At 43.8% G+C, this 27,915-nt stretch overlaps 2 protein-coding genes across 2 annotated transcripts in view; one reads left to right on the top strand and one right to left on the bottom strand.

Annotated features, from left to right (window-relative positions):
* The window catches only part of LOC111868961 (mediator of RNA polymerase II transcription subunit 20), a 344,422-nt gene that overhangs the window by 185,582 nt on the left and 130,925 nt on the right, over nucleotides 1–27,915 (bottom strand). The gene's annotated exons all lie outside the window — the stretch shown is intronic.
* On the top strand, nucleotides 493–6,706 carry LOC111868958 (probable glucose-repressible alcohol dehydrogenase transcriptional effector homolog). The gene is made up of 2 exons (XM_023860090.2): nucleotides 493–559; nucleotides 3,824–6,706. Exons 1-2 carry the CDS (start codon nucleotides 545–547, stop codon nucleotides 5,912–5,914), a joined length of 2,106 nt encoding a protein of 701 aa, XP_023715858.1. The 5' UTR covers nucleotides 493–544; the 3' UTR covers nucleotides 5,915–6,706.

Here is a 27,915-nt window from a genome sequence, read left to right as displayed (position 1 = left end):
CTTCATCTAGTATTGTGAAGTATCTCCAATCCTGATCTGCTCACTTCAGACCAATCATTTGTCTCTTCTTCCTTAGTGGATCAAATTACAGTACCATTAGTATCGAGACTCTACCTAGCCTCGAACGAAACTGTTACGGTCTAATTGAAGTTCTATTCCGGAATTCAGAGGGACTGAGGAAATCCACGCCAGACCTCATACAGTATATCGGTTGTTCCGGGCGACGTTCGAACCAAGCACCTCCCCAATACGAGTCTAGAGTGTTGCACTAGGGTAATCAGTTCTGTTCAGGACTATGCTTCACAGAACAGAAAACAAAGGATGTGTATTCATGTTTAGTGTTTTTGACAACAGACTGCATTGCGAAAGGTTCCGGATATTTATCTTCATTTTAATATCATCACTTGCGTATGTGAAGCATGGTTGATGAGACACTGGCCGCCAGAGGACGGTTCAGCAGATCAGAGTCGCTCGGGGAAGTGATTCATCAGCTTGGCAAGTGAATGAAGGACTGCACTACACGCTGCATCCTTCCTCGACTTGGATGTGTCACGCTATGGTGAGTACCTGTCGCTTCTTGCGGGCGGCTCGCAGACACGACAGCTCGGAACATGCTTGATTTTTAGTTAGTTATTTAACGACGTTTTCAGTACGGAGACTAAATAGTGCCGACATATGCTTATACTGCTATTTTTGTTTCAATATTTGTAGTCATAGTAAAACTCTGCTTTTATGTTAACTACTATTTTTTACAATTTCTTCTTTAGAGCAGTGGGTACGGTATGTACCCCTACCTTAACATTCAATGACTCCGCATTCTGCGTGGCGACCACAGTGGCCGCGCGGTCTAAGGTATGAACTGTCTTCGCTCGCTCGAACATTGTGATCGTGGGTTCGAATCCCACTCAAGGCATGTATATATGTGTGCATTTATTCTGTGTCTGTGTTATTCTGCGTGTAGGCAGCGGTCTTGCGACGGGCTGATCCCCGTCCAAGGAGTCCTACCGACTGTGTGTAGGATTAAGAAACTGAAAAAGCGATTAAGGTCCAACAAAAGGACCATAGAGCCATAGATAAATAGATAGATAGGAATATGGACGGAGTAACTAATTAACCAGGTAAGTCCAACACAGTAACTATACATGTGGAGCCCGAAGTCCGTCTGCCCAACCAACTCCACAGAGCTGAGACCGTCTTGAGAAGCCACCGGTTACTCTTTGAGGAACCCGATGCTTCATTATCACGTTCCCTATCCTGAGCCAGACGAATCCATTCCGCATACTCAAATACTCCTTCTTTGAGAGCTGTTTAAATATCGTTCTCCCATCTACGTCTAAGTCTTCTTATTGTTCTATGTGTTGTGTGTGTTCTCTTCTCTCCTCTGCATGCCAAGAGGAAATCCACGAAGGCCTTATGCAGGATAGCAGAGACTCGAACCGAGCAGCTTCAGAGTGCAATTCTGGAGCGCTGCCGTCTACCAACCAGCAGGGTATGGATCAGTTAACGAACAGGATTCAGATAATCATAGGATTCCCATCGCGGCGGGTCCGGGTTAGATCCAAGGGCAGATCATGTGGGATTTCTAATGGGCAAAGTGACACTGAGGTGGGATTTTTCTAGTTCTTCCGTTTCCCCTGCCAATTTTCACTCCACTACTTGCTCCACATGCTGTGGTGGCTGTATACTGAGAGCGTCATTAAATAACCAACTTAGGAAAGAACCAATCCGTAAATACACTGCGTGGGCAAGGTGCAAGTTACTTGAGTGTTAAAGAAAGGCATCACCCACCCGGGATTTGAACCAGGTACCTTACGGTTGCTTTATTTTTTCTGCAGGATTTTAAACATCTCACTAAAGGACACCTCCAATAGCTCATGTTGTTAGGTCCCGCTGCTGCTGTGAGTCAGATTGCTCGATAAGCCAGGCTCATCACGTTTTGCCACTGTGGGGTCGAAACTGCGCTTCATTGACAGACTTGAATTGCCCATTAAATGAACAGCAGAATAAAATGGGCTTAAGTACATTTCCAATGAGGTTGTTCCTGTTACACTATAACACAAAAAAATCGCCCTTATGGTCATGTCACATAAAGTCTCTGTTATACTCGGAACATAATCTACATTGGGACATTGAGCAGAGGCTTTTTAACTAGGGATGTTGTGGAAGTTAGAACACATTACAGGGTTCGAGCACTTCATCTAGAATTACTGGGAGATGGAAGCAAGCGAGACACGACGACAAGAACAGATGTTAGTCAAGACAACTCTTGATAAGGAAACTTAATTTATTTAGTTGACCGAATGCGAGTGACGTTCAATTTAGAAGCAAATGTGTTTATGTAACAGTGTCATTCAAACTATAAAAACCTTCGGAATTTCATATTGAATATCTGTCACTGTTTTCTTCTGTAATTTATTTCATGACGCTGTCAATATCAACATCAATCAAGATCAACCAAGTCCATAACACCTAATCCTATCTCTCTAAGATTCATCTTAATATTAACCAAGACGTTGGTGGATGTATAATATTAAAATGGATTTTAAGAGCTGTAGGATGGGGCGGTAGATTGGATTGATCTGGCTCAGAATAGTGACCAGTGGTGGGCTCTGGTGAACACAGAAATGAACCTTCGGGATTCATAAAATATTGGAAAGTTCTTGAGTAGCTGCACAACTGACGGCTTCTCAAGGAGGGCTCAGCTCCGTGGAGTGATGTATAAAATAGGTGGAAGGAAGCAGTGGCCCCATAATTTGAATTATTATCCCAGTATTATCCTGGAGAAACTGAGGATAATCACGAAAACCCTCTGTCACGATAGTTAACTTCCAGCTGGAAATCACTGAGCACGTTGATCTAGAAGCAACGCCATGGATTTTTATTCGGGACGTACAGGGTTCGAATCTTGACTGTAACACCGGCTAACATTATTGAGGTGTTAAGTGGTTTTCATCGGCCCCTCGAGTCAAATGACAGAGATCGCTCCCTTCCCAATCCTTTCCAATCCATTATTCACCTATCATCCTACTATCCGACTCTATATGGTCTAGATACTACAGCATCGTTTGACCACACACAACCTAGCAGAACATCGAACCGAGTACCTCCCGAATGCAAGTCACAAGCGTTACTTCTTGACGAAAATCCTCTGTACTATCTGTGGATACTCAGCAATGGTAATCAGCAGTTGTCAAAATAATTCTCGTTATCTTTGTGTTTCATACAGTCACACTGTAGCCACATAGTTCCAATGAAAATTGTTTCAAAAGGCTCCAGCATAACTAACTAACTTCATGGAACTTGCCAGTTGTGCAGATATTCAAGAATTTCCTAGAATTTTATGGAATCCGAGGGTCGATTACCGTGTTCATAAAAACTCCCTCCACTGGTCCCTATCCTGAGCCAGATAAATTCAGTCCATACCATTCCATCCTATCTTTCTAAGATACATTTTAATATTATCCACCAGCTGCGTCTTGGTCTCCCTAGTGGTCTCTTTCCTTCTGGCTTTCCCACCAATATCCTAAACGCGTTCTTCTTGGCCCCCACTCGTGTTACATGCCCTGCCCATCTCATCCTCCCTGACTTCATGATTCTAATTATGCTTGGAGAAGAGTACAAGTTATGAAGCTCCTCATTATGCAGTTTTTTCCTGTTAATTCAGCTCTCTTCGGTCAAAATATTCTCCTCAACACCCTCAGTCTATGTTCTTCCCTTAATGTCAGAGACCAAGTTTCACACCCGAATCCAGTATATTAGCAGAAATTTATTATTTACAATGCACGATTCATATTGCTGATGAGTTTGTTCCTTCCTTGTGCAGGCCTGTTCTGGCACATATAATCGCATTCGAGTGGCTCTTGTATTCCTGCTGATCGTACCAGCCCTCATTCTGTGGGTGTGGTTGCTAGAAGAAGCCATTAGAACATCGATCCAGTGTCCCTCTGAGTGCTGGTGCGACCCTGGGCGTCGGACGGCTGACTGCTCCAACGTGTCCCTTAAGGATATTCCTCAGAGTTTCCATGAAGATATCCGTGATCTAAGGCTAGATCACAATAATATCTCCGTGTTGAGGAAGGACGTCTTCAGATCTGTCGGGTTGCACTCGCTGGAGATACTCAGTATATGCCACACTGGCCTCATCGTGATGGAGTCAGGAGCGTTCAGGGGACTTCCCCGGCTTGAGCAGCTCCACTTACACAATAATTTGATAAGGACGTTGCAGCCCGGGACATTCGCCAATATGACTAACCTGCGTGGTCTGCACTTGGCAAATAACAGGATACAGACCCTGGAGCCTGGACTCTTCACTGACCTCATCAACCTGAATTATATTAGCCTAGAAAGTAATTTTATTCAGCTATTACAAGCGGATGTATTCTTGGGGTTAACGAAACTCAGAAATCTTTGGTTATCTGAAAATGAGATAGTCTATCTCCATCCTGTTACGTTCAAACATATGAAGAAGCTCAGGCTAATCTGTCTCGAAAACAACACGAATCTTCAAGTTCCAGCGGACAAACCTTTCCTTGATGTACCTACTTTGGAGAGTTTGATACTGTCCAATTGTAACATTACAAATCTCTCGGCCAAAACGTTTCAGAAGACAAGGAATTTGACAACATTGTATCTCCAAGGTAACAATTTGAAGACATTTGATATGGGGATATTGAAGGTGTTGCCATATCTGTCATCTCTTTATTTATACAAGAATCCTCTGCAGTGTGACTGTCAATTATTGAAACTTTGGCAGTGGTGCCGAGACCACAAGGTGAAAACTGGAATTGATGAAGATGTACCGAGATGTGAGAGCCCTGAACAGGTATCAGGTCTGTGGTGGGGTGTATTTGGACAAGCACAATGTAAAAGCAACCAATTGGAGTTCATTGGGGACTACAAAACAACTGTCCACGAGTTCGCCGACCGAAATGACGAGATCGAGAAACATTTGAATTTTCTGAAATATGGCCAGACATCTGCATACGCAGTTCTCTTTCTTATTGGAACAATAGGGAACACAACAGTGATTATCATAATAGTTTGTAACAAGCGAATGCGTACAGTGTCTTACGCGTATATTCTGAACCTTGCGGTTGGAGATCTCTTCTCCTTGACGATGAATTTACCGCTGTACCAAGCAGTGGTGCTGTCACAGAACTGGGTACTGGGAGAATTCTTGTGTAAGTTGGCAGTGTTCTTTCGCCCTCTGTCAATTGGGGTGTCTGGCTTCTCTGTCACCATTCTGAGTGTCCAGCGATACTTCGCCACTTTGGGTTCATTACGGCTGTCCACACGACTGACCACGTTCCTGATCATTCTGGCAGTGTGGATCATTGCTATCTGCTGTGCTCTACCGTCAGCATTCTCAGTGCACGTGGATCACAACATGATCTGTACGTCAGACAATCTGGAGTACTATCGTATAGTGGACTTGTTCCATTTACTGACGTTTTGTGTAATGCCTCTTTCTGTGATAGTGACTATGTATGTCATGACGGCTCGCCAGCTGATCATGAATGCTCGCCACATGCAAACAGACGCGAAGGCTTGTAAAACCCTGGCCAAAGTCGTTCTTGGTCTCGCCACTGTCTTCTTCATCAGCTTCGTGCCTTACCATGCTCTCTGGACAGTGATATTGTGGGAGATTATTCCACTGGAGCTGGAAATGACGTATGTGGTGTTTGCGTCTTCGTGTCTCCTCGTATTCAATTCATGTTTCAATCCGATTGCGCTGTACTGTACCAGCGTGACGTTCAGGAGACAGTTTGAACGCTATTTCCTGGCTTCGTGTAGATGTACGAAAATGAGGTTGAGGGACGAAGAGGAGTCAGACCTCCCTGCAGAAGAACCCTCTTATACAAATATCCCGGTTCGATACCAGCGACGCTCTACTTCGGAAATAATTTTATTTTAATCAGAAAGTGTCTCAGATCTGCAGGATATGTAACTGTTACTCTGTCAAGTTTAACCAGAGGAACATACCAGCGGACAGACCGATGCTTCGCATCTGATATACCCGTTACTTTGTTTTGATATAAACTGAAAGAAGGACACAAGAGGGGTGATGAAAAATATAATTATTTTGGAGGCTGACACTGAAAGTGTTAATTCACAGTTCAGTTTTCGAAAACTTCTCCAAGTGTACTAAGAATATTTTTTTTGTAAAAGATTTCTTATGACTGAAATTATTAATTGATGAATCTTTTAAATTAACCGACGTATTAATTAATCATCGATTATTTTCTTTAATTTGTTAATTCCTGAAATTCTTATAAATGTAAAAGGTAAAATTGTACCTGTGCTTAATTAATTAAGCGCTACACCACGAAGACTTTTCAGGGAGTGAGGTTTCCATGAATTACTCTAACTTCACGATAGAAAGTACCGCTTCATACAGTACGAGCATGACACTTTTCAACTGTTTACGTTTCATATTGTCTATTACAACAGTAAATCCCTAACAAGAGGGTCGATATGGGTAATATCTTCAGTAATATTGCATGTGTGCCTAAGTTGTGACCATCTCTTATTACGCCTAACTCGATTTGCTACTTACGAATTAACTGGCCATGCACGTAACTTTGTATTCGGCAGCAACATGGCGCCCACCTCAGAACTGTTCATCTTAGAAGTATACATAGGTAAAGGTATCCCTGTAACAGTCCGTGGATACTCGTACGGTTGTGAGACGTCGAGGCTCCCACATTTTCTCTAGACAGTCGGCTCACAGATGGCGGTGAGGGCCAAAGTGCGGCTGAAAGGAATAGGCCAATTGAAAAAATCCACCTCATCGAGACTCGAACCCACGACCTTTCAGCTTGCAGTATAGTGCCTTAACCATCTACGCTACCGCTTGCAATCTTAGAAGTACATTTTTTTTTGCCAAAGCAAGACTCAAATCCCAAAATTATGTCTCAAAGAATAAATCCACCATATTAGGCTCGTATCTTTGTTTCCAAAAAATTAGGCCTTTGGTTACCTTGTGAAAAGGTCAGGCTTTTGTATTGTTTTCAAGACATATCCAAAAATCTTCTAAGAGTTGTTTTTTGTTTTGTTTTTAAAAATAATATTTAACGCCTCCTAAAATTAGTCGTTAGGTTCTGATGTTACAAACAAATTTCTGAAGCTGTCAGCGCTAATTTGGCGAATATGGTGGTAAATTTTTAAAGTTATTTGGGTTACCCGTTAATACGTAAGTGCAGTTTTATTTCTGTTCTAAATTTTAGATAGAGTGTATTTTTGTTTTCAGCCCTTATGAAGCAACCGAAAGAAAAGAAGGAGAGACAAGAGAAAGAAGCGTGTCTTGTTCTGTTTTGTTGTGAATGCTTCTGCAGTGTCAGTTTAGTGAACTCTGGACAGTCATGTACAGAAATTATAAAACATTTATTATTTCGAGTGAAATAAATGTGTTAATATGCCATCAAATATGTTTACATAACAGAAGAAATATTGTATTTATTCATACAGTTTATAGATAAATGTTACATTGCATTCCATGCCCCAAACTCACTCTAACAGCCATCCAACTGAAAGCTAAATATATTTCAAATGGTAATTTTGTCCCTCTGCTTAACTAATTAAGCACTACGTCATGAAAGCGTATGGAGGTGAGTGGTCAGCTTCAGGCACCGGCCGCTTTATCGCCGGAGAAGGAGCCCCCGGTACCCATTGGATAGGAGGTTGGGTGGACCCCAAAACCCGTCTCGAAAACGTGAAGAGAAACGTCTAGACCTCACCGGGATTCAAACTCAGACCTCTCGATCGTCCAGCCCGTAACCAGTCACTACACCGTCTAGCAAATACAAAATATAACAGAAATTAATTTATTCTCAAGGAGGAATTGAACGGGAAGTAAGTAATTGTACTAAAATTCAATAGGACATAGTTGTCACAGGATGTAGAACACAAATCGGCGCAAAGATACTGCGCACACTTCCCCGTGTGCGGCGGCCCTCGACTGCATGACCTTGGGAAACAAATCGACTGTTGCTCTACTGACCATTGTTCATATGGTCTAGAAGTGTGTGACGATGGCACATTGGTACAAATATATGTTTCTGCACATTATCCATCGTCCTGTTTGTATTTCAAAACACTACGTTTCGGGGACCGGATTCTGTCTCCGTCTTCAGGTAAAACCAATCCATAGATCTAGTTCCTATATCCGGACCATTGTTAGTTAATTAATACCGAACAACAATGAAATCCGTCACACAAGTAGAGCGGTGTTTGGTTTTTTGGAGCCAAATTTCAAGGGGCCCTATTTATTTTTTTTAATCTGGAATCTTCGTATTCACGCGTCACCGACTTATGAAGGATAAACGTGACTAAAACCCTCCAAACGCCCAGGAACTAACAAGGCAACACCCACCCGATCATCATCATCATCATCATCAGTAATCTGTCAAGACGACAGGTCCACAGTCTCTTCCAAAACAATTCCTCCACTTAATGCGCTCTAGAGCTTTCTCCTTCAAATGACAGTATCCTCTTCTGTCCCCAAGGTCATTCAGCATCTTCTTACGTCTTCTTCCTCGTCTTCTTGTCACTTCTATCCGCCCCTCTATCTTTCCTTCTATAACTTCTTTTAGAAGGCAGTTTCTGCGTAAAACATGACCAATCCAATTAACCTTCCGTGTTCTTATTTCGTGTAGGATATTCCTCTGCTCACTGACTCTAATTAACACTTCTTCATTTCTCAACCCGTCCATACATCCGTACAAATAGCCATGCGGACAGCTTTAAAGAAACGTATTCTTTTCTGATTCAGAGGCTTTGATAACGTGTAAATGAGCCATATTCTCGAGATAATTATTTTATAATCATAATTAACAATTACAATAATTGTAATAGGAACAAAAACTGTTCTGTCTGCATAAAGATGATCTCCAAAATTTTCTGAATAATAATCGTGAATTTTCGAAGACATTTGCCCCTCAAAACCAGAAGGCAGTAAGCAGGCTGAGTGAATGCCACTCCAGCGCAACCTCCTGCCGTGATGACAGGCCGGTCTCAATGGACTCAGCAGAGCTCAACCGCTCTCAATGCTGTCGTGCTGGTCAGCAGCGATTTCTTATCCCCTGCTCCCAGCATCCCGAGGGGCCTCGCCCGGCTGTGGCTGTACAATATAATGAAAACATCCGCCACCAATCATTTCAGCTCCACCAGACACACAGCCCCGCTCACAAAGAGGCGAATGCAAAGAACATGTGCGGAAAATGTTGCGGGTTACGGGTAGGACCGTGGCGCCGTGCCAGTGAAGTAGGACGGATCTTTCCTCATTTTCTGCTTCTCTTTCTCTCTTCTTTCCTCTCATTCTACTTTCATTCTACGACTGTTTCACGTTTCTGTTACTCTTCTTACCTCAGTCCCTTTCTGTTTAAATTCGTGTGGGTGCGAATGGGCGCAATGATTTCTTTATTTACTTTCATTTAAGGATATTGTCGTAGGAAAACGAGAAAGGAAGAGGCCACTAGGAAGACACAGAATGTTACAGAGATGTGACAGGGATGTGGGCTGCATTCATCTGGCTCAGGATACGGACCAATAGTCGGCTTTGCGAACATGGTAATGAACACGGTTTTCCATAAAATACTTGGAATTTCTTCAGAGGTTTAGCAAGAGGTCACTTACATTGAGTAAGTTTGTTAGTAACGCAAGACCACGGTGCGTCAATTAGCAAGGAATGAATTGGAAAAGATGTGGAAGAAGGCGGTAATATTGTAGCTTGGGGTAGTATCACGGCATTTACCTGTAGGGCCATAGTAAAACCAAGAAGAGACCGAGTCAGAATAGTCGGTCTCGGAACCGAGATCTGTACCCAGACAGGATGCAAGATTATGAGGTTCGGTAAAAGAAGAATACGTAGAGATTCACTCCATTCCACCCATACGCTTTCCTGGCACTGGGGTTGGGCGCAGGGGCAATTAAAAATTCCAGTGATGGCCTAAGCAGGACATAAGTAACACGCCTGTCTAAATAGGACACTACTCGTGTCGAACAACGCACGAGAACACTTGTATCGAGCTGCATCCAAAGAGGGCACTCTTTGCGCAAAATGCGGAGAGTTTGTTGTTTTCATATGGAAGCAGGTGATGCATAGCTACAGCCGTGCCTCAGAGGAAGAGGACTGCTTGGTTTGGTCGTCATGCAGTGACTGCCTAAGTTTGCGTTTGCGGTGTGTCAAAGTCTGACGCTATCCCTGTAACAGACCGTGGAGGCCCATGAGGTTGTGAGACGTTGAGGATCCCACATTTATCTAGATAATCGGCTCACAGATGACGGTGAGGTTGTCAGCCTTACGAGCCGGCGGCCCTTTACCCCCAGGAAGATTTCTGGTACTCATTTCTGTTAGAGGCTGAGTCGACCTCAGGGCCATAGTGCGGCTTGAAGGATTAGGTCAAATGAAAAATCCAATGATCTCTTCGGGAATCGAACCCGCGACCTTCCCGCGTGTAGCATAGTGCCTGAGCCCACTAAGCTACCGCGTGCCCCAGCTTTATATACATGTGTGTGTGTATCGAAAGAGAGACAGTCTTAGTAACTAATTAACCGTGCACTACCCAAGAAGCGCCTCAAGCAGATGCCGTAATATTCACACTCAGCGATTAGCAATGAGAGCCTTCAGCACACAGCCCAAAGGCCACACACACTCTCATCCCAATATTCTTACTCTTTGGTACCATCTCGCCTCTGATGACTTTGGAACCAGGCTCAGGATATTCACCAATCTTGACAAGAACGTAATGAGCTGGCTGGCGCAATTCGAATCTGGTCCGGGACTCATGTCTTTTCGGACTTTCTCAATACTTCCAAGGGAGCTCCGCGATTATTATTATTATTATTATTATTAGAGGGGGGTGGGTTTCTCCATGCACCGCGACTAATAATCTATTGTACGTCCCCCTTTGATATTCTATCAGTCGCCATACCCTACCGGTCCTTGTGTGTGCTATCAGCCCCGTTCAGCCAACGAAGTCGGCCCTCGGTACCTGATACTTCCCCCATCTACTTGGGCGGGAAATAGTTGCCTAATTTAGCTCAGAGGTCTCCTAGAGACATGAGGTTCTTTTACACGCCGTAAATCTACGACACGGGACACACAGCTTAAAGTCCTTCCCGGAGGACTTGTTCCCTGAATTTTTCCGCCCTTAAAAATTCCACGTACCTTGAGTCATGAGATGGGAACGTTACCCCTAGACTACGGAGGCCGCTTGAGCTCCGCGATAGTAGTTTCATTAGGTCACGACCGCCTACTTCCAAACCCGTTCCACTTCATCACCAATCGATGCTGTACTGCCTCTAAGGAGAAGCTGAATGACAGGAGAGGGATAACCTGGAGAACTGCCGGTGTGATTAATGCGATTAGGCAGTCAGTGGGCTCGAGAAACAGCCACCTGTGCTGAAGCATCTCTGATTAAACCAAACGACGACCAGATCAGTCGGTGCGACCGACCTTGGAGGCGTGCTTAGATGTACTGGAATTTATTGCGTGTGCTACACGTACGTGGGCCTGCTGCAGTCCAAAACGCAGACCTAATCTGTCCAGGCAGTAAAATTGTGAAATTGGAGGAGGTTTTTGGGCGGTTGGCTGTATAAAAAATAAGAACAAGTCGATTAGTTTGCCATGTTGTGTACACCTTGAAAACAACTTCTGGTGCGGCCTCTGTGATACGTGATGAAATTTAAAAACTCGCTCTCCGCAGAGGACAAAGCACTTTGCAACAGACAAGACACAACTGTTCGTCACGCAGCTATTTCTTTCACTAATTACACAATAATTAGCAATCAATGACTGAAAACGTCTTCATTGTGCACTGAGCCACATGCCACACTGTCCATACTCCTCATTATATTCTACACGCATGTCGCCTGATACATCCCAACAGAACCACTGCGCATGTCTGAAGTGTACTGATAGTATCGTAGGAACATGTAAATAACTCGAAGGGTTCTATCTTCTGGGATATAATGCCGTGTAGTCCTTTAAAACTGAACCAACGTCCAAGAATAGAGGTGATATATTCCTCCGAAACGTCGGTTCAATTTCAACGTATGTTATATGCCAGAAAATTAAACGCTTCATAACTACCGCTGTGAGAACCGATCAAATCCTAAAGGTAAATGACTTACACACAGATTTCTTTCTGACATGATAATTAATCAGCTGTTATTTTGTTTTCTGGGAAAATTGTTGCGATAGATTTATTCGATACGATTCGAAGCCTCATTCCCAGTATTTTTAATTAGCTAAAATTCTCGCTACTATGTACTTGACAATGACAATGAAAGCCACCATACTCCGGGGGAAGACCTGGTACTTTTCATGCGACTTATGTAAGCTGCGAACTTTTGTGCTTTCTTCTGAAATTATTTCCGCTTTATAAGAGTCGCTGGACGGAAAGTTTCCAGTGCGTCACCTGTGACACCTCCACTCATGCAGACCTCTACAGCGACAACACAAGACACTGTCAAGTAGTCATTATGATCCTGTCATGTGTGACAGCCACTGCCACTGTATTAATAAGACGGCATAGCAATATTAACATCTCTCCATCACTGGCTTAGCGTATATTAAATTTAAGATGTTCTAAGAATCTAAAAATTAAATTCCATTTAAATTATTCACATATTTTAAAATATTTTATGTTTAATATGTAAAGCTTCCTATTGCCGAGGTCAAGAAAATGTGGATCTATACATCCACTCCCTCATACGTCTTCATGGCGAAGTGCTTAAATACTTAAGCACAGGGAAAAATTTACCTTCCTTCATCATTAGTTGCTCCTGAAAGATGGCCACTTAAGGCCTAGATGTGTTGTGCTAAGCATACTGTCACGTGTAAGAATGGCACTAAACGGGGTTCGCATTGGTGACTGGATTTGTTGACCGCTTATACACTCATGGCTCGTGACTACACTTCACAGATGACTAACACACATAGACTAGTATTCTCAGTTTATTACGGTCTCCACTCACTGTTTCCTGGCAACAGATTTTATCACAGGGACTAACAACAGTTTCACTGAATTACACACTCTTAGATATTACACATGAAAAGTTCTCTCCGCAGCCAAACTTTCAACTGAGCACTCTCGCAAGTAACTATTTGCCCCAAACCGTCCTGGTTATAGCATCTCGGCATGGACCACTTGAAAACACCGCTCTTCTATTGTTGTGTCTGGATTCGTTGCTGCGGAGATGTGTTTGCCGCGCAGTTGCGTATCAACGGCTGCGACATTGACCACAGGAAACACCGTTAATTTGTTACTGTACCATTGCTGGGTTCGTGTTTACTGAGCCATTGCCTAGAAACGGCTCTGGTATAATTGCTTATCTCACGGTTGTTGCATAGTAACGGCTCTACATGCTGTAGTATCAATTTGGAAATGTCAAAAGAGAGCCCAACCACAGGGGGTGATGACTGTGCCTTATGCGAGCTCCAGGTTCCACTGGGCCCCTTCCAAAGGTTGCATGGTAGGCAACTTGTCTAAGGGAAGGAAACCTTCAGTGAAACCCTAGTCCTCCAAGCCACAGGCTTGTAACCCGTACGGAAGGGGCTAACAAGGTAAACATTTGCAGATGTTGGTGGCGGCGCATTGGGATGTGAGGTTATTTAATCATTAAAAAAATGGATAAATTATGACAAATTTTATATTTATTTCAGTTTTGTATTCACTATATTCTCTCTGTGTTTTAAGATTTTTGTTTTGAGAATAACTTGACGACTTTTCACAGAATATTATGTTATGGAGGGACACAACTTGTGATACATACTGTACGCCTAACGGGGCAACATAAAGTGATGCAAAGTAGCGAAACTGAATTAGCAGGTGAGAGGTTCCACACGAAATGTGATTGATAGTTGATACGAGGTGCCCGCTGCCTTGCGGGTAGAAGTAGGACAGGAGCAATCCGCAGAAACCGGCACAAAAGGAGGATGAACCAGCGGAGCTGTCAAATTATATATCTAATTCTCTACGCTCCTGGTCATGGGTTCCTTTAGTTTGTGGTACAGAATACTGATTATCCTACTGTAACGGTCACCATGGCAACGCGCGCTTCGAGTTTGGTTCTGTTTCTATTTTGTTTCGTGTGTACATATCATTCTGTGTGTCTGTGAGGTCACTCGTAATATAAATCGACGCTATGGAGGATCTGTTTCTTATTATTGATAATCCTAACAAAAACTTGAGTTCATGACAGTATTTTCTTTGAATATTTCCTTTTGGTGGAATAGCAAGATGCCCGACATTTTGGACGTTGATCATACTTTCCATGCATGCTACATGCCCCATCCATCAGTATTCAATGATTTAATAATCCTAGAAATATCTAGTGAAGAATGCAAGTTATGAAGCCCAACATTACGTCATTTTCTCAGCTCTCTTTTCCCTTTCGTAGATTAAAATATTGTTCTTGACATTTCATGTCTTCAGGATCCAGGATAGAGACTAGGTTAGACTGAGGAATTGAGGTTAGGTTTCCTGCGGAAGAAAGGGAGGTTTGTCCCCAGCATCCAGACCGCTCTGGGGTCCACCTACCCCTTATCGAATGGCACCGGAGCTCTATCCCCAGAGGCAGGAAGCTGATCACTCATTTCCATACAGTGCTGGGGTTAAGGATGTGTCCACATATCCTTTCCCCATTTCCGGTCTATATGACGTCGCTGTCAGCAATGACTGGATGGCAGTGGCTGTTGAAGGAACTGGTAGTGGCCTAATTTAAGACAATATCCCGGCATTGGTCTGGAGTGACTGAGAAAACCACGTTAAACCCCCATGTGAATCCGGGCCTGGGGTTCGAAACAGGAAATCAGAAGCATTATCGCTCGAATCAAAATGCTCTGTGGTATTCATGGAGCTATTCCTCCAGTTCCCCATGCAGTTTCATGGCCTGATGCTTAATGAAGCACAGGGACACTTTTGCCGTTTCCTTTGTGTCTTAACCTTCAAGCTCATTCTCTCGTGGACAGAGAGAGGGAGAGAGCATGTTACGTAAATGGAGACAGAAGGAAGGAAACAGGTAGAAAGAGGTACAAAAAGCAATGGGGATATAAAGAAAATAAATATAATAATAAAAAAACAAGACACGCAGGGGAAAGTAAGACAAAAAGAAGGGAGTGCTGTGTTACGGCCGACCAAGTTTCACACCCGCTGAATGCTACTGTGCGGAGTAACACAAACACACCTTTGTTACCGTTGTAGTGGAAGTAAATTGATCCTCCATCCTTTTTTGTCACTAGTTTGAGAATTGTTTAGAATCAACTCTGTCTGCACTGCGAGATACTAATGGGCGCTTGATTCTCCAATTGGAGATATATCATACTAATGTATATTAATGGTATCTCTTGACGCGCCCGTGTTCAGAACAGAACGTAACGTAACACTCATCAATCCTGTGGCAACAATTCGCCCTATTAGGGCATTTACTTTCACCCACTGACTTCAAATAGCCCTTGTGGGGCTGTAAAGTGTTTTGAACTTTCCACGTCAGGAAATACACAGAACGAAGTCTCTCTAACACTTTGAGTTTCATGTGGAAGGCGAACACAAGCCTGCACTCTAATGTAAGTGTACACTAACTCACTAATCGGTTACTGAGGCCTCTGGAAACTCTTGTCCAGCTGCGTAAGAAGCCAAATGGTGATGCTGAAGTAAATAATTAAAAATTAATATCTTATGGGATGTGGTGGCGTGTAGTCTGCTAGAAATTTACCGACGTTTCGGGGGAACGTGCTGCCTTGTTCTACAGAGTCGAACAGAAAGCCATGCAACCAACCAGCAAGTAAATCGGGCTTATTCTTCGCCCGAAATATGAACGTAATACATGCATGTTCCTTCGTAACACTGGTAAACTTCTACAAGAATGTACGGCGTCACATTCCGTGGCATCACCGTGGGATTCAAACCCAACAGAAACTTGTGGTGTTCGAAAATATTTGCACCTAAGAGGGGAAACGGTAGGAGGTTGGACGAGACTGTGCATAATGAGAGGATTCATAATAGTCACTGTTCGCCAAACGTTATTAGGATGCTTACGTCAAAGAGCGAGAGATGGGCAGGCCATGTAGCACGCTTGGGGAGATGTAATATTTTGGTTGGAAGTGTTGTGGGTGGTACACAGGGTGATAATATGAAAACGGATGTTGGAAAACTACAGACTGGATTCATTTTGCGCGGTATAAGGACCAGTACTGGTCTCCTGTGAGCTCAGTAAGGAACCTTCGGGCTATAGCTCATGATGTGTTAACCACTCGTTTCCTCTCGTGTCCCAGGACTTGCAGGACAGTTGAACTTTTAATACACTTGTACTTTATTTAGTTTTTCCTCAGCGTCAGACACCATTTGACCGCCTCTGTAGTCTAGTAGTCAGAGTTCCTAGCTAGAGATCCAGAGGTCCCGGGTTCGATTCCCGGCGCTACCAGATTTTCTGAGAAGTAGTGGGTCTGCAACCGGGTCTACTTAGCCGCGTGATAATAAATGAGAAGCTATTTCAAGGAAATAGCGGCTCCGATCTGGAAATTCGAAATTAAAGGCCGTGGGGATCTGTTGCGCTGACCACGCGACACCCTCTATCCGCAAAAAGTTGGCACTAACTTCGCCGACAAGCAGCGATTGCTCAGTCGGTATAGTTCGCTTGCGGAGTACAGTCCACGGAGTTTGTAAGACACAATTTTGTCACCATTAGAAAACAGTAGCAATATTAATGATTTTTATATTTCTGTGTGCGTGTCTAGCTTTTAATTTCATCCATGTGTAAAGTAGAATAGGATGACAGTAATAATCATGCTTATTGAAGATGATGATGATGACATTAACAGTAAGGATGAATGCAGAAGACAGCCAATCTGAGAAGTGGATACGAATAATAAACATAACAATTTATATTTGCATACATTCTACATGAAGCTATTACGTGAGGAGGCCTAGGAACAAGGTTCGGCCCTTGACCCTGGACACAGCGAAATAATAATGTAAACACATGAGAATGAGAAGCAAACAATTTTTCAGCCACTCAAGCAGTTCTCAGCATCGTACAGAACCAGAAAGTTCATTACTGTATTCATAAGAGCCCACCGCCTGAACCGGAAGCACCCAGCACACATTTCCCACCTTATTTCAAGACCGATTTTCATACTACTCTCCCATCTATATCTAGTTATTGACAGTTGTCCTTTTCTCCAGATTATTCTACCAAATCTCTGCAAACCCTCCTCTTCCTTCGTGCGTCAGAAGTTCTCTTCAAATCTTCATTTTTACATGAGTATCCACCACCCAATGTTAATTATAAAATAAGTATGAGCCAAAAAAAGGCAAGAAAACAGTAAAGGTAACCCTGTTTGCGAGGCTACCACATTTTCTAGACAATCGGCTCCCAGATGGCGGTGAGGTTGTCAGCCTCAGGTGCCGGCCGTCCTTTACACCCCAGGAAGATTCATGGTACTCATTTCTATCAGAGACTGGGTCGACCCCAGGGCCATAGTGAGGCTGGAAGGAGTAAGTCAATTAAAAAACCAATGACCTCATCGGGAATCGAACCAGCCACCTTCCGGCTTAAACACGTGACTGAAAACAAAGACAAAAGACAAAGCAAGGCATTTAAAATTCAATACATACAATCGGGCTACAGATTTTGTGGCGAGAAAATAATATTAATGTATAATAATAATGTTTATTGAATTTGTTATGAGCCTTACATCTTCCCTCTTACTACTCAGTTCTTTCAAGAGAGTAGTCCCTTTCTCCAAAGAGTTACAGATAAAATCAACATTTCACCTATGGCCACTCTTGTTCTGATATCGTCCACTTCCTGGACAGGGTCTGGTGCATCAAACAGACGTTAAACCTCTACAATTAGAAGGACACCTTAGACGCTGACTCGGTGTCAACTCGCTCCCTATTTTACCGCAAAATAGAAAAAAAGGGAGACTCATTAAGCAAACACAGAGAAACGCACAATTAAGAGCTACGAACGATTTTTATCGGCAGAAACTCGGCAATTGGTGCAGCAGGTGAGGGCAGCCGGATATGTACCGGGGCTTAGAATTCCATAGATTCAGTTTGACGACAAGCTCTCGAGCTTCGAACCAGGGGTATAGACCCTTCAGATCGCAGATAATAAAAGACAGCTTTTGGGGTGGGGGGAAGACAGACGTTAACGTAAAATTCACATTTTTTAAATAAAAAGAAGAGACAAAGTATGTTATTTCACAAATTGGGTATTTTAACCGAGCTTCCCGAATGTCACATACACATATTTGGAGTGCCTAATACTTTACAAAATTAGGAGGAGACGAAGCATAAGAAAGAAGCGAGAGAGAACTTAGGAATCTCTCGGCAGTGTGAGGGGGGTAATGGGGGGGGCCTCATAAAACGTGCACGAGTCAACTTGCCCGGCGGGCGGCCTATTTCAATTCTCGGGACAGTAACTAACTACAAGCTGATGTGGCAATAATTTCTTGTTCTTGAAGGACCCAAAATCATCGCGAGGAAGCCGCTGAGCCCCCGGAGACATGGGGACGATGTTCCAGGAGCGGCAGGTGAGCAGCTCGTGACTGCTGTGCAGTAGTAGTGGTAAAGTGGAGTAAGGTAATGAGGCGCAGTGCCGACAGCTAGAAGAGACAGAGTGGGGAAAGTCAGAAAGAGAGAACAGAGATGGTAACAACAAAGTAAAGAATTAAAAAAAAAACTCTATGATGATACAGTTATATAGGCCATAACCTCTGCTTTCTGCTTTCAAAATTAAAATTTATAATAGGTATACTATTTCTCACTCGACTGATTATAGGCTTACGATGAAGTATCAGTTTTAATTGAATAAGTACAAACAGAATGGGCCTATATGCATTTCTTACAAATATAGTGCTTAAATGAGACAAGTACGGAAACTGGAAATCTGAAATTCTGTTCCTGGCAACACAGTTTAAGATTCAAAATTCTGGAAACCTGGCAATCAAATTAAGTTCGAAATCCTGGCATCGTGGAAACTGAATTCAAAGTCTTAAAAAAAATCCGTATCTCCTGAAGACACAACTTATTTGAAAATCTCGGCAACCAAATCTGAGGTCTGAACTCTGGCATCCCGGAAACTCAGTTTCAGGACTGACTCGGTGTCCTGGCATCCCAGTACAAGAATTGACATTCTGGTATCCTAGCAACCAAATATGAGGTCTGAACTCTGGTATCCTGGCAACACAATTCGTACATAGTCAAATTTCACGTTGCACATCACCTCATTTCGAAGTTCAGAATTCAATTCACGACTCAGCTCTCCTGACTGACCATCGCTTCCTTCCAGATCCTTACTGGCTACTCATGGTTCCATTCAATGCTACATAGCGCAAGGCATAAATATAAAATAGGACGCAATGGCAACTCGAACTCGAGACCTGTGTTTCTACACATACATTTGAATTGCACATGACCAAGCGAGCGATAAACAGAACCGAGCAATTTTCCTGTCCAATTCTCGTAATCGTCCCGTGCGTAGGGAATATTAACGTTCCTAAAGGAAGTCTCGTTACGCTATGCCGGCTCAGTCACGTGTATCTGAGCCGGCAGGTTCACGAGGACCACAAGCAAGCCCCTTCGTTCCAGATCCAGCATCCATGAAGAGACGACAAAAAAGTAGACAAAAGTACCGTGTCAAATCCAGCTGCCGTGCAGTAAGACAACAAATGGACAGAACCCATTACAGAGTTCATCAGGACCGTGCATTTCGGTGCATTGCTACGAATTCAGGCGACATAATGTAAACCTGCACAGCTTGTTCCAGCGTCTGTTTTTGTTACTAACATCCACCTGTGTATGTGTGTGTGTGTGTGCGTGGTCAAGTGACCTCTGTGGCCAAAATGAAATTCCGACTGAGGTTATAAAAGGCACGGATTGAATTATAAATTTTCAGGGGGGAGCGTAATTGCTATAGCGACTGGCTACGGGCTGGACGACGGAGGGGTCGGAGTTCGATTCCCATTACAGTAAAAAATTTTCTCTTTTCCAAAATGTTCAGACTGGCTCTGGGATTCAGCCAACCTCCTATCCAACGTGTACCGGGGGCTCTCTCCCCAGGCATATAACGGCCGGGGCGTGAAGGTGACCACTGACCTACAACTAGTGCCGAGGTGAAGAAAATGTGGATTTATACATCCACTTCCCCAAACGCCTTCATGGCTTAGTGCTTAATTAGTTAAGAACAGGGACAACTTCACCTTTTTACCTTACGATAAATGCATCTTTTTCCTTGTATATAGTCAGTTAAGCACTGCTCCCTGAAAACTCATGGGGGCGTGGAGGTATAGCTCCGCCATTGTTATCCTAGGCATTATGTGGAAGTGAGTGGTCAGCTTCACGTCCCGGCCCCTTTACCTCCAAGAAAAACTGCTCCCGGTATCCACCGTGAAACTGCCCACTCACATCCATCTAGTGCCGAGGAAAGGAATGGTTCAGCTATACCTCCACTCCTCCATACGTCTTCGTGGCGTGAAGCACAGGATAACTTTACCGCTTTACCCACTGCATAGGAGGTTGGGTGGTCCCAGAGGCGGTCTGAATGCTATGGAAAAGATAAAAATCTTTTTTCTTCTCCAGGAATCCAAGCTCGACTCCTCTGTATGTCCTCGCTATGTGGACTGATCTACTCCGGCTGATTTTAGCTTATGATACGGCATGAAAATGTGTGTAATTCTAATCTTCGACAAGCAAGCAAAGTGGAGCTCTTTGGTGATTGTAGAGCAAACGTGATTCTATTTATCTGTTGTTCTTAACTGACTGCTGTCAGGTACTTAAGGTCTAAATTGTGTGATTAGCAACTCATCCTGGGTAACACACAGGGTTTCAATGTTCGGGATGTTTCTGAACGGCTATGGAAATGGTACTACAAAAATGTCTTTGCTCTGTAACCAGCCAATTACCTGGCTGGAGACTGAGTCAGGGACTCCAAGACATAAGAGAATCAAGTCTCCTGCAGTTGATAAACATCTCCAGTTAAACAAATACATAAATATATCACAAGAGAAACGTAGAAACGCACATACAAATTAATATACATTAACTACATGGATTACAGTCGTCCTTGGGAAGCTGATAGTCGCTAAACTGGCAAAGAATATTCTCGCCTCTAGTAAATTTGATAGTTCCTCGCCGTGTTTACAAAAGCTTGCTACCGGACTTTATCCTAAGTCAGTTTAATAAACTTCATAACTTCTGGCACGAGAACGCCTAGAAGGATAAATAATATTAGCTTTTTATGTCAATTTCTACGAAGTGGTTTTTTCGTTTTCCTATAAAAACTCAGTATAAATTGGATATTTTCCAATAATTTGTACACGACGTGACGATCTCACTCTTCTTGAATTTATTTCCGTAAAACTAATAAATAAACGAGCAGAAACACATGAGGGGTCTAATTAAATTAGTAAACATGAAGACAGAAATGAACTTAGGAAGAATCTTTTCTTTTCCTTGGCACTACAGCCCCACTGGGCCTAGGCCTACCTCCATGAACTTCTCCGTTCACTTCGGTTTTTCTAGATCTTACACATACGGCATGACTCCTTGGGCGGGTGATGAGCTCTTCGCAAGGCCTCTACCTATACATAAACACAGAAAAAAGCACACACACAAACTAAACATCCATGCCCTGAGTGGGATTCGAACCCTCGATCCCGGTTTCCAAGCGAGCGAAGACAGTACACGCCTTAGACCGCTCGGCTACCGTGACCGGCCGAAGAAAGAATAAGAGACAGAAATAATCAAACAAAAAGAAAAAATAATTGAGATAAAAAACAAAGATTTCGGAGTGACAAGAAAGTAAAGGGAATGAAGGAATTGCAGAAGCACTGTGGGATGCATCGCCAGGGGCCGTAAGAACATAGAGACGCACGAAGTGCTGAGTGACTGCTGGCAAGTTACAGAAGTGGGAGGCTCGCATCAGTACAAGGTGCTCACAAGGCAGCTCAAAGAAAGCGCACCGCTGAACAAATTGAACGGAAGTGCTCAAATTACTTTTCTGCGATTAGGATCGGGACAAGAGCACGGAGAGTCTGAACAGATAAACACACAGATAATCTCTAACTGTTGGCACCCGTGTGTAATTTAAGGGCAACTGATGTGTTCCGCAAAGCACAGCGTGGGAGTGGAATTTACGTTGTATTTTACCATTGCATCTGTTTTGCTTCCATGAATGACCTATTTACTGACTCTCCCTCCCATAGTACAATTTACAATTTCAATGAAGCAGGCAATGATCAAGCAACGTTCCTTCATTATAAGGTAAAAAGGTAATAAATGTAAAGAACTATCCCTGTAACAGGCCGTGGAGGCCCATAGGGTTGTGAGACGTCGAGGTTTCCACATTTCTTAGACAATCGGCTCACAGATGGCGGTGAGGTTGTCAGCCTTACGCGCCGGCCGCCCTTTACCCCCAGGAAGATTCCTGGTTCTCATTTTTGTCAGAGGCTGAGCCGAACCCAGGGCCATAGTGTGGCTGGAAGAATTAGGTCAATCGAAAATACAGTAACCTCATTGGGAATGGAACCCGCGACCTTCCGGCATGTAGCGTAGTGCCTCAACCAACTACGCTACCGCGTGCCCCTTGATCATTATGCATGTTTAAGAAATACAACAATTCTTTCAGTGGGTTACTTTACGATGTTTTCAGCATCACAGACTGTACACAGTCGACCAATAGAATGATAGATGAATTGGAAAGGATCTGGAAGGAAGTTGTGATTGAAGTACTATCCCTGCCACAGGCCAGGCTGTCGATTTCAAACCACAGAGCCTCAGGTTCAATACCGAGTTACTTCACGAGAAATTTGTGATGGACGAAGTAACACTTTAGCTGAGGTTTCTCTGAGTTTCTTCGGGTTTCCCTTGCTAATCACAATTCCACCATTGATCACACGCGTTTATCACTACTGTACTGAGATGGGGAACACTCGTGACCACATCCGAAGTGTTCACGTCTGGAGCCTGGCTACAGAGTGACAACAATAGTACATGAGCTCTGAGTGCGGTGGAGACAGCGCCCCCTTCCACACCACAGTACTCCACCCGTACGGTGCGTCCCCGCTCCTCAGATGTACAGTAATTACATTTAAATGCAGCGCACCGTGACATGACGCGCGGCCCCCGAGGACCGCAGAAGTTTATTTGCCAGTATCGTCACCCTATAAATCTTCTTTTGTTGATAACTGCAAACAGACCGGTCGCAAGTTCCGCGTCATCGCCTTCTCTTGTTCCGTTGCCATGTGCAGCCACAGAGGCGCTGAAAAAAGGGAGCACATTGTGTGTGTTCACATTAACCTACTCGCCAGAGGATGCAAGGTTCCCGTAGTTGCTGGCCTGTAGTCTCATACAGGGCTTCGCTAGGAAATTTCTGCCTTAATGTTTAGGGCAGCGAACTTACATTTATTATACCGTGAAGATGGAGGCGCTAGACTCCTTTTATGCTAGGCGCAAATCTGGTCGGTCACCTCCAACTAGTGCCGAGTTCAGGAATGGTGGAGCTACACCTCCACTCCCCCGTATGTCTTCATGATATAGTGCTTAATTAATTAATCACACGGATAACTTTACATTAATCTGAAGATAGAGTCAGCAGGTTCCTCCGAAACGTTGCTAACGTTCTGTCAGACTACAAGGTGACAGCCCAAAAGACAGCAACAGTCAATAGCATGACAGGTTTTTAGTTTACTCTATGTCAGTTACATGAACCGATCACAGTGGCCGCGAAGTACCATCTTCGCTCGCTCTACCACTGGGACTCTGGGTTTGAATCCCACTGTAGGTATGGATGTCTGTATGCGTTTATTCTGTGTCTGTGCTGTCCTGTGTGTAGCTTAGCGGCCTTGCGACGGGCTTATCCCCAGTCCGAGGAGCCCTAGCGAGTGTGTAGAGAACCAAGAAACCCAAAAAACGGTCAGGTTCCAACAAAAAGCTGTAGAGCCATTGATGAATGGATATCAGTTATATGTATAGATGAGGAATGTGTCGATAGACTTTTTATATCAAGGATTAATTTGGAGAAAATGTACAAGGAGATATCCATAGCATATGTATATTATCTCGAAACGATCCCACAGGAACCTCAATAAGAGTATGAGGAGTCCGGGAGTTCGAAATCCGAAGAAGATTGTTAATGAGAATGGACCTACAAATCTAAATCCTTCTTGGTTTAATAACTCCTCACGGTTCTACGCAATATGTAGTTCTTCTATATGCAAATTTGCCACTTTGTTTTCTACTTCATGTTTCCAGCAACCTTTGCCCCAAATTTGGTCTACACAGTACTAAAAGTAGGATTTCATTTCTGGGAATGTTTCGCATAAGATGGTTTTTAATTACAAATAATTTGGAATCAATTTTAGTACAGCAAAATTTTTTTGTATTTGTTTTGTCTACAGCACCTTCTTTTATTGCTAGTGGGGTGGGACTAAGTCCCTTGTACTGCGGCCACTTCTGGCCTATTGTACCAGCCCTAGATGATAGGTGAGGGTGATTGTGCAGCAATTGGTGGAATGGAGATTGGCAGGGAAACCGAAGTACTCGGAGAAAATCTGCCCCAGCGCCACTTTGTCCACCACAAATCCCACTTGATCAGAGCCGGGATCGAATCCGGGCCGCCGCGGTGGGATGCCAGCGACTAACCGCTTCACCTTTAAGGATAGGATTCTGAATACGTTCCTCGAGACCTGCAGTGTGGCGACTCTGGTTCCTACCTTACTTTGGAAAAAGAATATGACAACATGGCGATGACGTGCAACTCAAACAACACAGTATCCTAAAACCTCTCTCTCATAGTTACGTTTAGTTTAAAACATTTTTGTACTGCCTTTTCCGTGAGACGCGAACAACAAGAGGAAGACATGAACAAGTATTTCTGTCATGTTTTCTGTGGGTCGCGTGCCATTCGTTCAGCATCCTGTCCCATTTCACGCGACATAAGGGTGACAGTTCATGGAAACTGGCCATTTTACGGTTGGATGCACGGATCCCTTTTACGATTACTAGCCAGGAAGAACAGATCAGAGCATGCGCAATACTTACATATATAATTTATGAGACAACCTGCAAAAAAGATGGCAAGTTGAGTGGAAATATAGGAATCGAGACTCTGTGATGTTCGATTTCAATTTCTGTCTTCATTTATGACAACTAAATTATTGTAGAGCATGCGCAGTACATGAAGCAGCAACTGTTCACATTCATACAGACTACAGCATACAGTACGCATAGTTTGCATTGATCTAGCTAAAAGGAAAAAGGTAGAATTGTCCTTATGCTTAAATAATTAAGCACAAGCCGTGAAGATGTATGGGGTGGAGGTATAGCTCCACCATTCTTGACCTCGGAACCAGGTGGAGGTGATTGGTCAGCTTCACGCCCCACAAGCTATACTGCCGGGGGAAAGAGCCCCTGCTACCCATTGGATAAGGGGGTTGTGTGAGTCCCAAAGACGCTTCGGACGCAGAGGAGCAGAGCAAAATATCTAAACCCTGCCGGGAATCGAATCCTGGCCGTCCAGCACGTAGCCCGTCACTACACAGACTGAGCTGTCTAGTGGCAACAACTCCTATGTGGAGAATCAAGAAATTCTCTGATTTGGAAAGCTCGACTGACCACCTTGTTACCGTTCGGTCAGGTGGAGTGGGTACCACCCCTGCTTAACATTCGCGAGGTCCCACGCTCAAATCCCGGCCAGGAGACTAGCTACACTAAGACAAAGGTAAATCTATCCCTGTAACATAGGGTTGTGAGACGTCGAGGCTCCTACATTTTCTAGACAATCGGCTCACATATGGCGATGAGGTTGTCAGACTTACGCGCCGGCCGCCCTTTACCCCCAGGAAGATTTCTGTTAGAGACTGCGTCGACCCTAGGACCGTAGTGCACCTTGGATGATAAGGTCAATTGAAAAAGCTACTGACCTCATCGGGGCTCAAACTCGCGACCTTCCGGCTTGTAGGCATAGTGCCTCAACTAACTGCGCTACCGCGTACTCCCTGGTATCCGGAGCACTATAATGCTTTTCCTCAGTCTCTCATGGTAAAAGTGAACCCTAACTGATGTTGCTGTTGTTACATAACACACGTTTCTGCGCAGGATCAGTCAGTTGCTACGTTACGTGCTCCGATGTGGGTGGGCCAGTCAAACAGCAGTCCAGATGCTGATGATAAACGGTGAATAATGATGATCTTGACAAATGATGACATACGGTTATCAGATTTAAATGGTATTTGAACTCCATGCTTCTTCCAAGGGATCAGATTCTTAAGTTAGTAATTCATTTTGTAAGGTTGATTGATTAATTGACTGATTGATTGACAGCTAGATTAAGTGACGGTCACAGAAATTTATATAACTCTAGAGATTATTTTCGACTGTCAGCACATCAAAATATGTGTGCATACAATAACTGAATCGAAACACCTGAAGAAAAGAGAACTATTTGGTAGACCTAGATGTAGAAGGGAGCGTTATAAAAAGAATTTAGACCGGCAAGTTGTGAGGGTGTATTCAGCTGACTCAGGTCATGGTCTAGGGCGGCTTGTTTCAGTACGGTAATGAATCATCCGGTTCCATGGGCCGAGTGGAAATTCCAACCTCTGCTTCGGTCACTTAATGCGGCAGCAATTTACGTATCCACGTCCATTTGAGACCCGCTGGATAAAATTTAAGACCTAGCAGTTTGATGTCGCCATAACCTCTAATCTTGTAGTTCTATACCGGGGGGGGGGTAGCTGTTTGTACCTTATTTAATTTTCAGCTATCCCTTCTATTATCTTTGCTGGGAAGTTTCGTGGCTTTACTCAGTTTCTGCAGAAGAATAACAGGATAGTATCTTCAACAGAGCCACGCCAACTCCCTTCTAAATCCTTACCTGTTCGTTATTTGTGTCATATTTTTATTTAATTTGGCGTTATGTATCATCTGTGTTCACACAGCATTCCTCAAAAACAGTAAAAAGTTTGGAGACATGTGTCACGTTGGTTAATTCATCATCAGAGTACGGAAAGGCATGTAAGAACTGAGACACATCTACATGCATACGTAAACTCAGCATTAGACGGAGGTCAGTGGTCTCCTTCACGCCCTGGCCGCTCTAACCCAGAGGACTGAACTCCAGTATTCAAGGGTGAACCCATAACCTGTGTGAACTCTACGGGGAAGACAGAAGATATCGCCCCAGCTCCTCGATACTCCATTCCGTAGCTTAATTCTTTTTCATTTTCTGTGAGTGGGGTGAGACTGAGTCCATTTTGTACATCGGCCATTAGTGGGCCTATTGTACCAGCCCCGGATGATAGATGATGATGAATGTGAAGCAATCAGTGGAATGAGAACTGGCAGGGGAAACTGAAGTACTTGGAGAAAACCTGCTCTAGTGCCACTTTTCCCACCAAAAACCCCACATGACCACACCCGGGCTCGAACACGAGCGCCTGAGCTATGGCAGGACCATCACGTAGCTTAGTCATTACACCGCTATATAGCACCTATGAAAACACCGGAGTCGATACAGTATCGACTGTTGATGTCTGCACGCCGCTGATTGAACCCGCAAACCAAACGACACTTCGCATATATATCGTGCAGATCACGTCTCGAGGAGGCCACAAGAGGGAAACGCCTGGCCGTAATTAAGTGAGCCACAGCCCTGCTGGAGTTAAGTCGGACAGCCTGTCAGGGGAATGACGCGATGGACAGACAGAGATACCTCCCGGGAGTCGATATCAACACGGATCGATATTTGACTAAGCTGACACACACACACACACACACACATTTTTATGGACAGACTGACTTTCAGCCCAATGAAGGGACACGCGCCGTTTTGTGCCCTCTGCAAGTAGCTCAGATCTTAGAGCTCCGAACGGTGGGATAATTAGTAAATATTAATTAGAAAGGATGT

Source organism: Cryptotermes secundus, unplaced genomic scaffold (genome assembly GCF_002891405.2).
Source record: "Cryptotermes secundus unplaced genomic scaffold, Csec_1.0 scaffold1090, whole genome shotgun sequence".
Taxonomy (NCBI): Eukaryota; Metazoa; Arthropoda; class Insecta; order Blattodea; family Kalotermitidae; genus Cryptotermes; species Cryptotermes secundus.
This window is presented reverse-complemented; position numbering and strand designations above follow the sequence as displayed.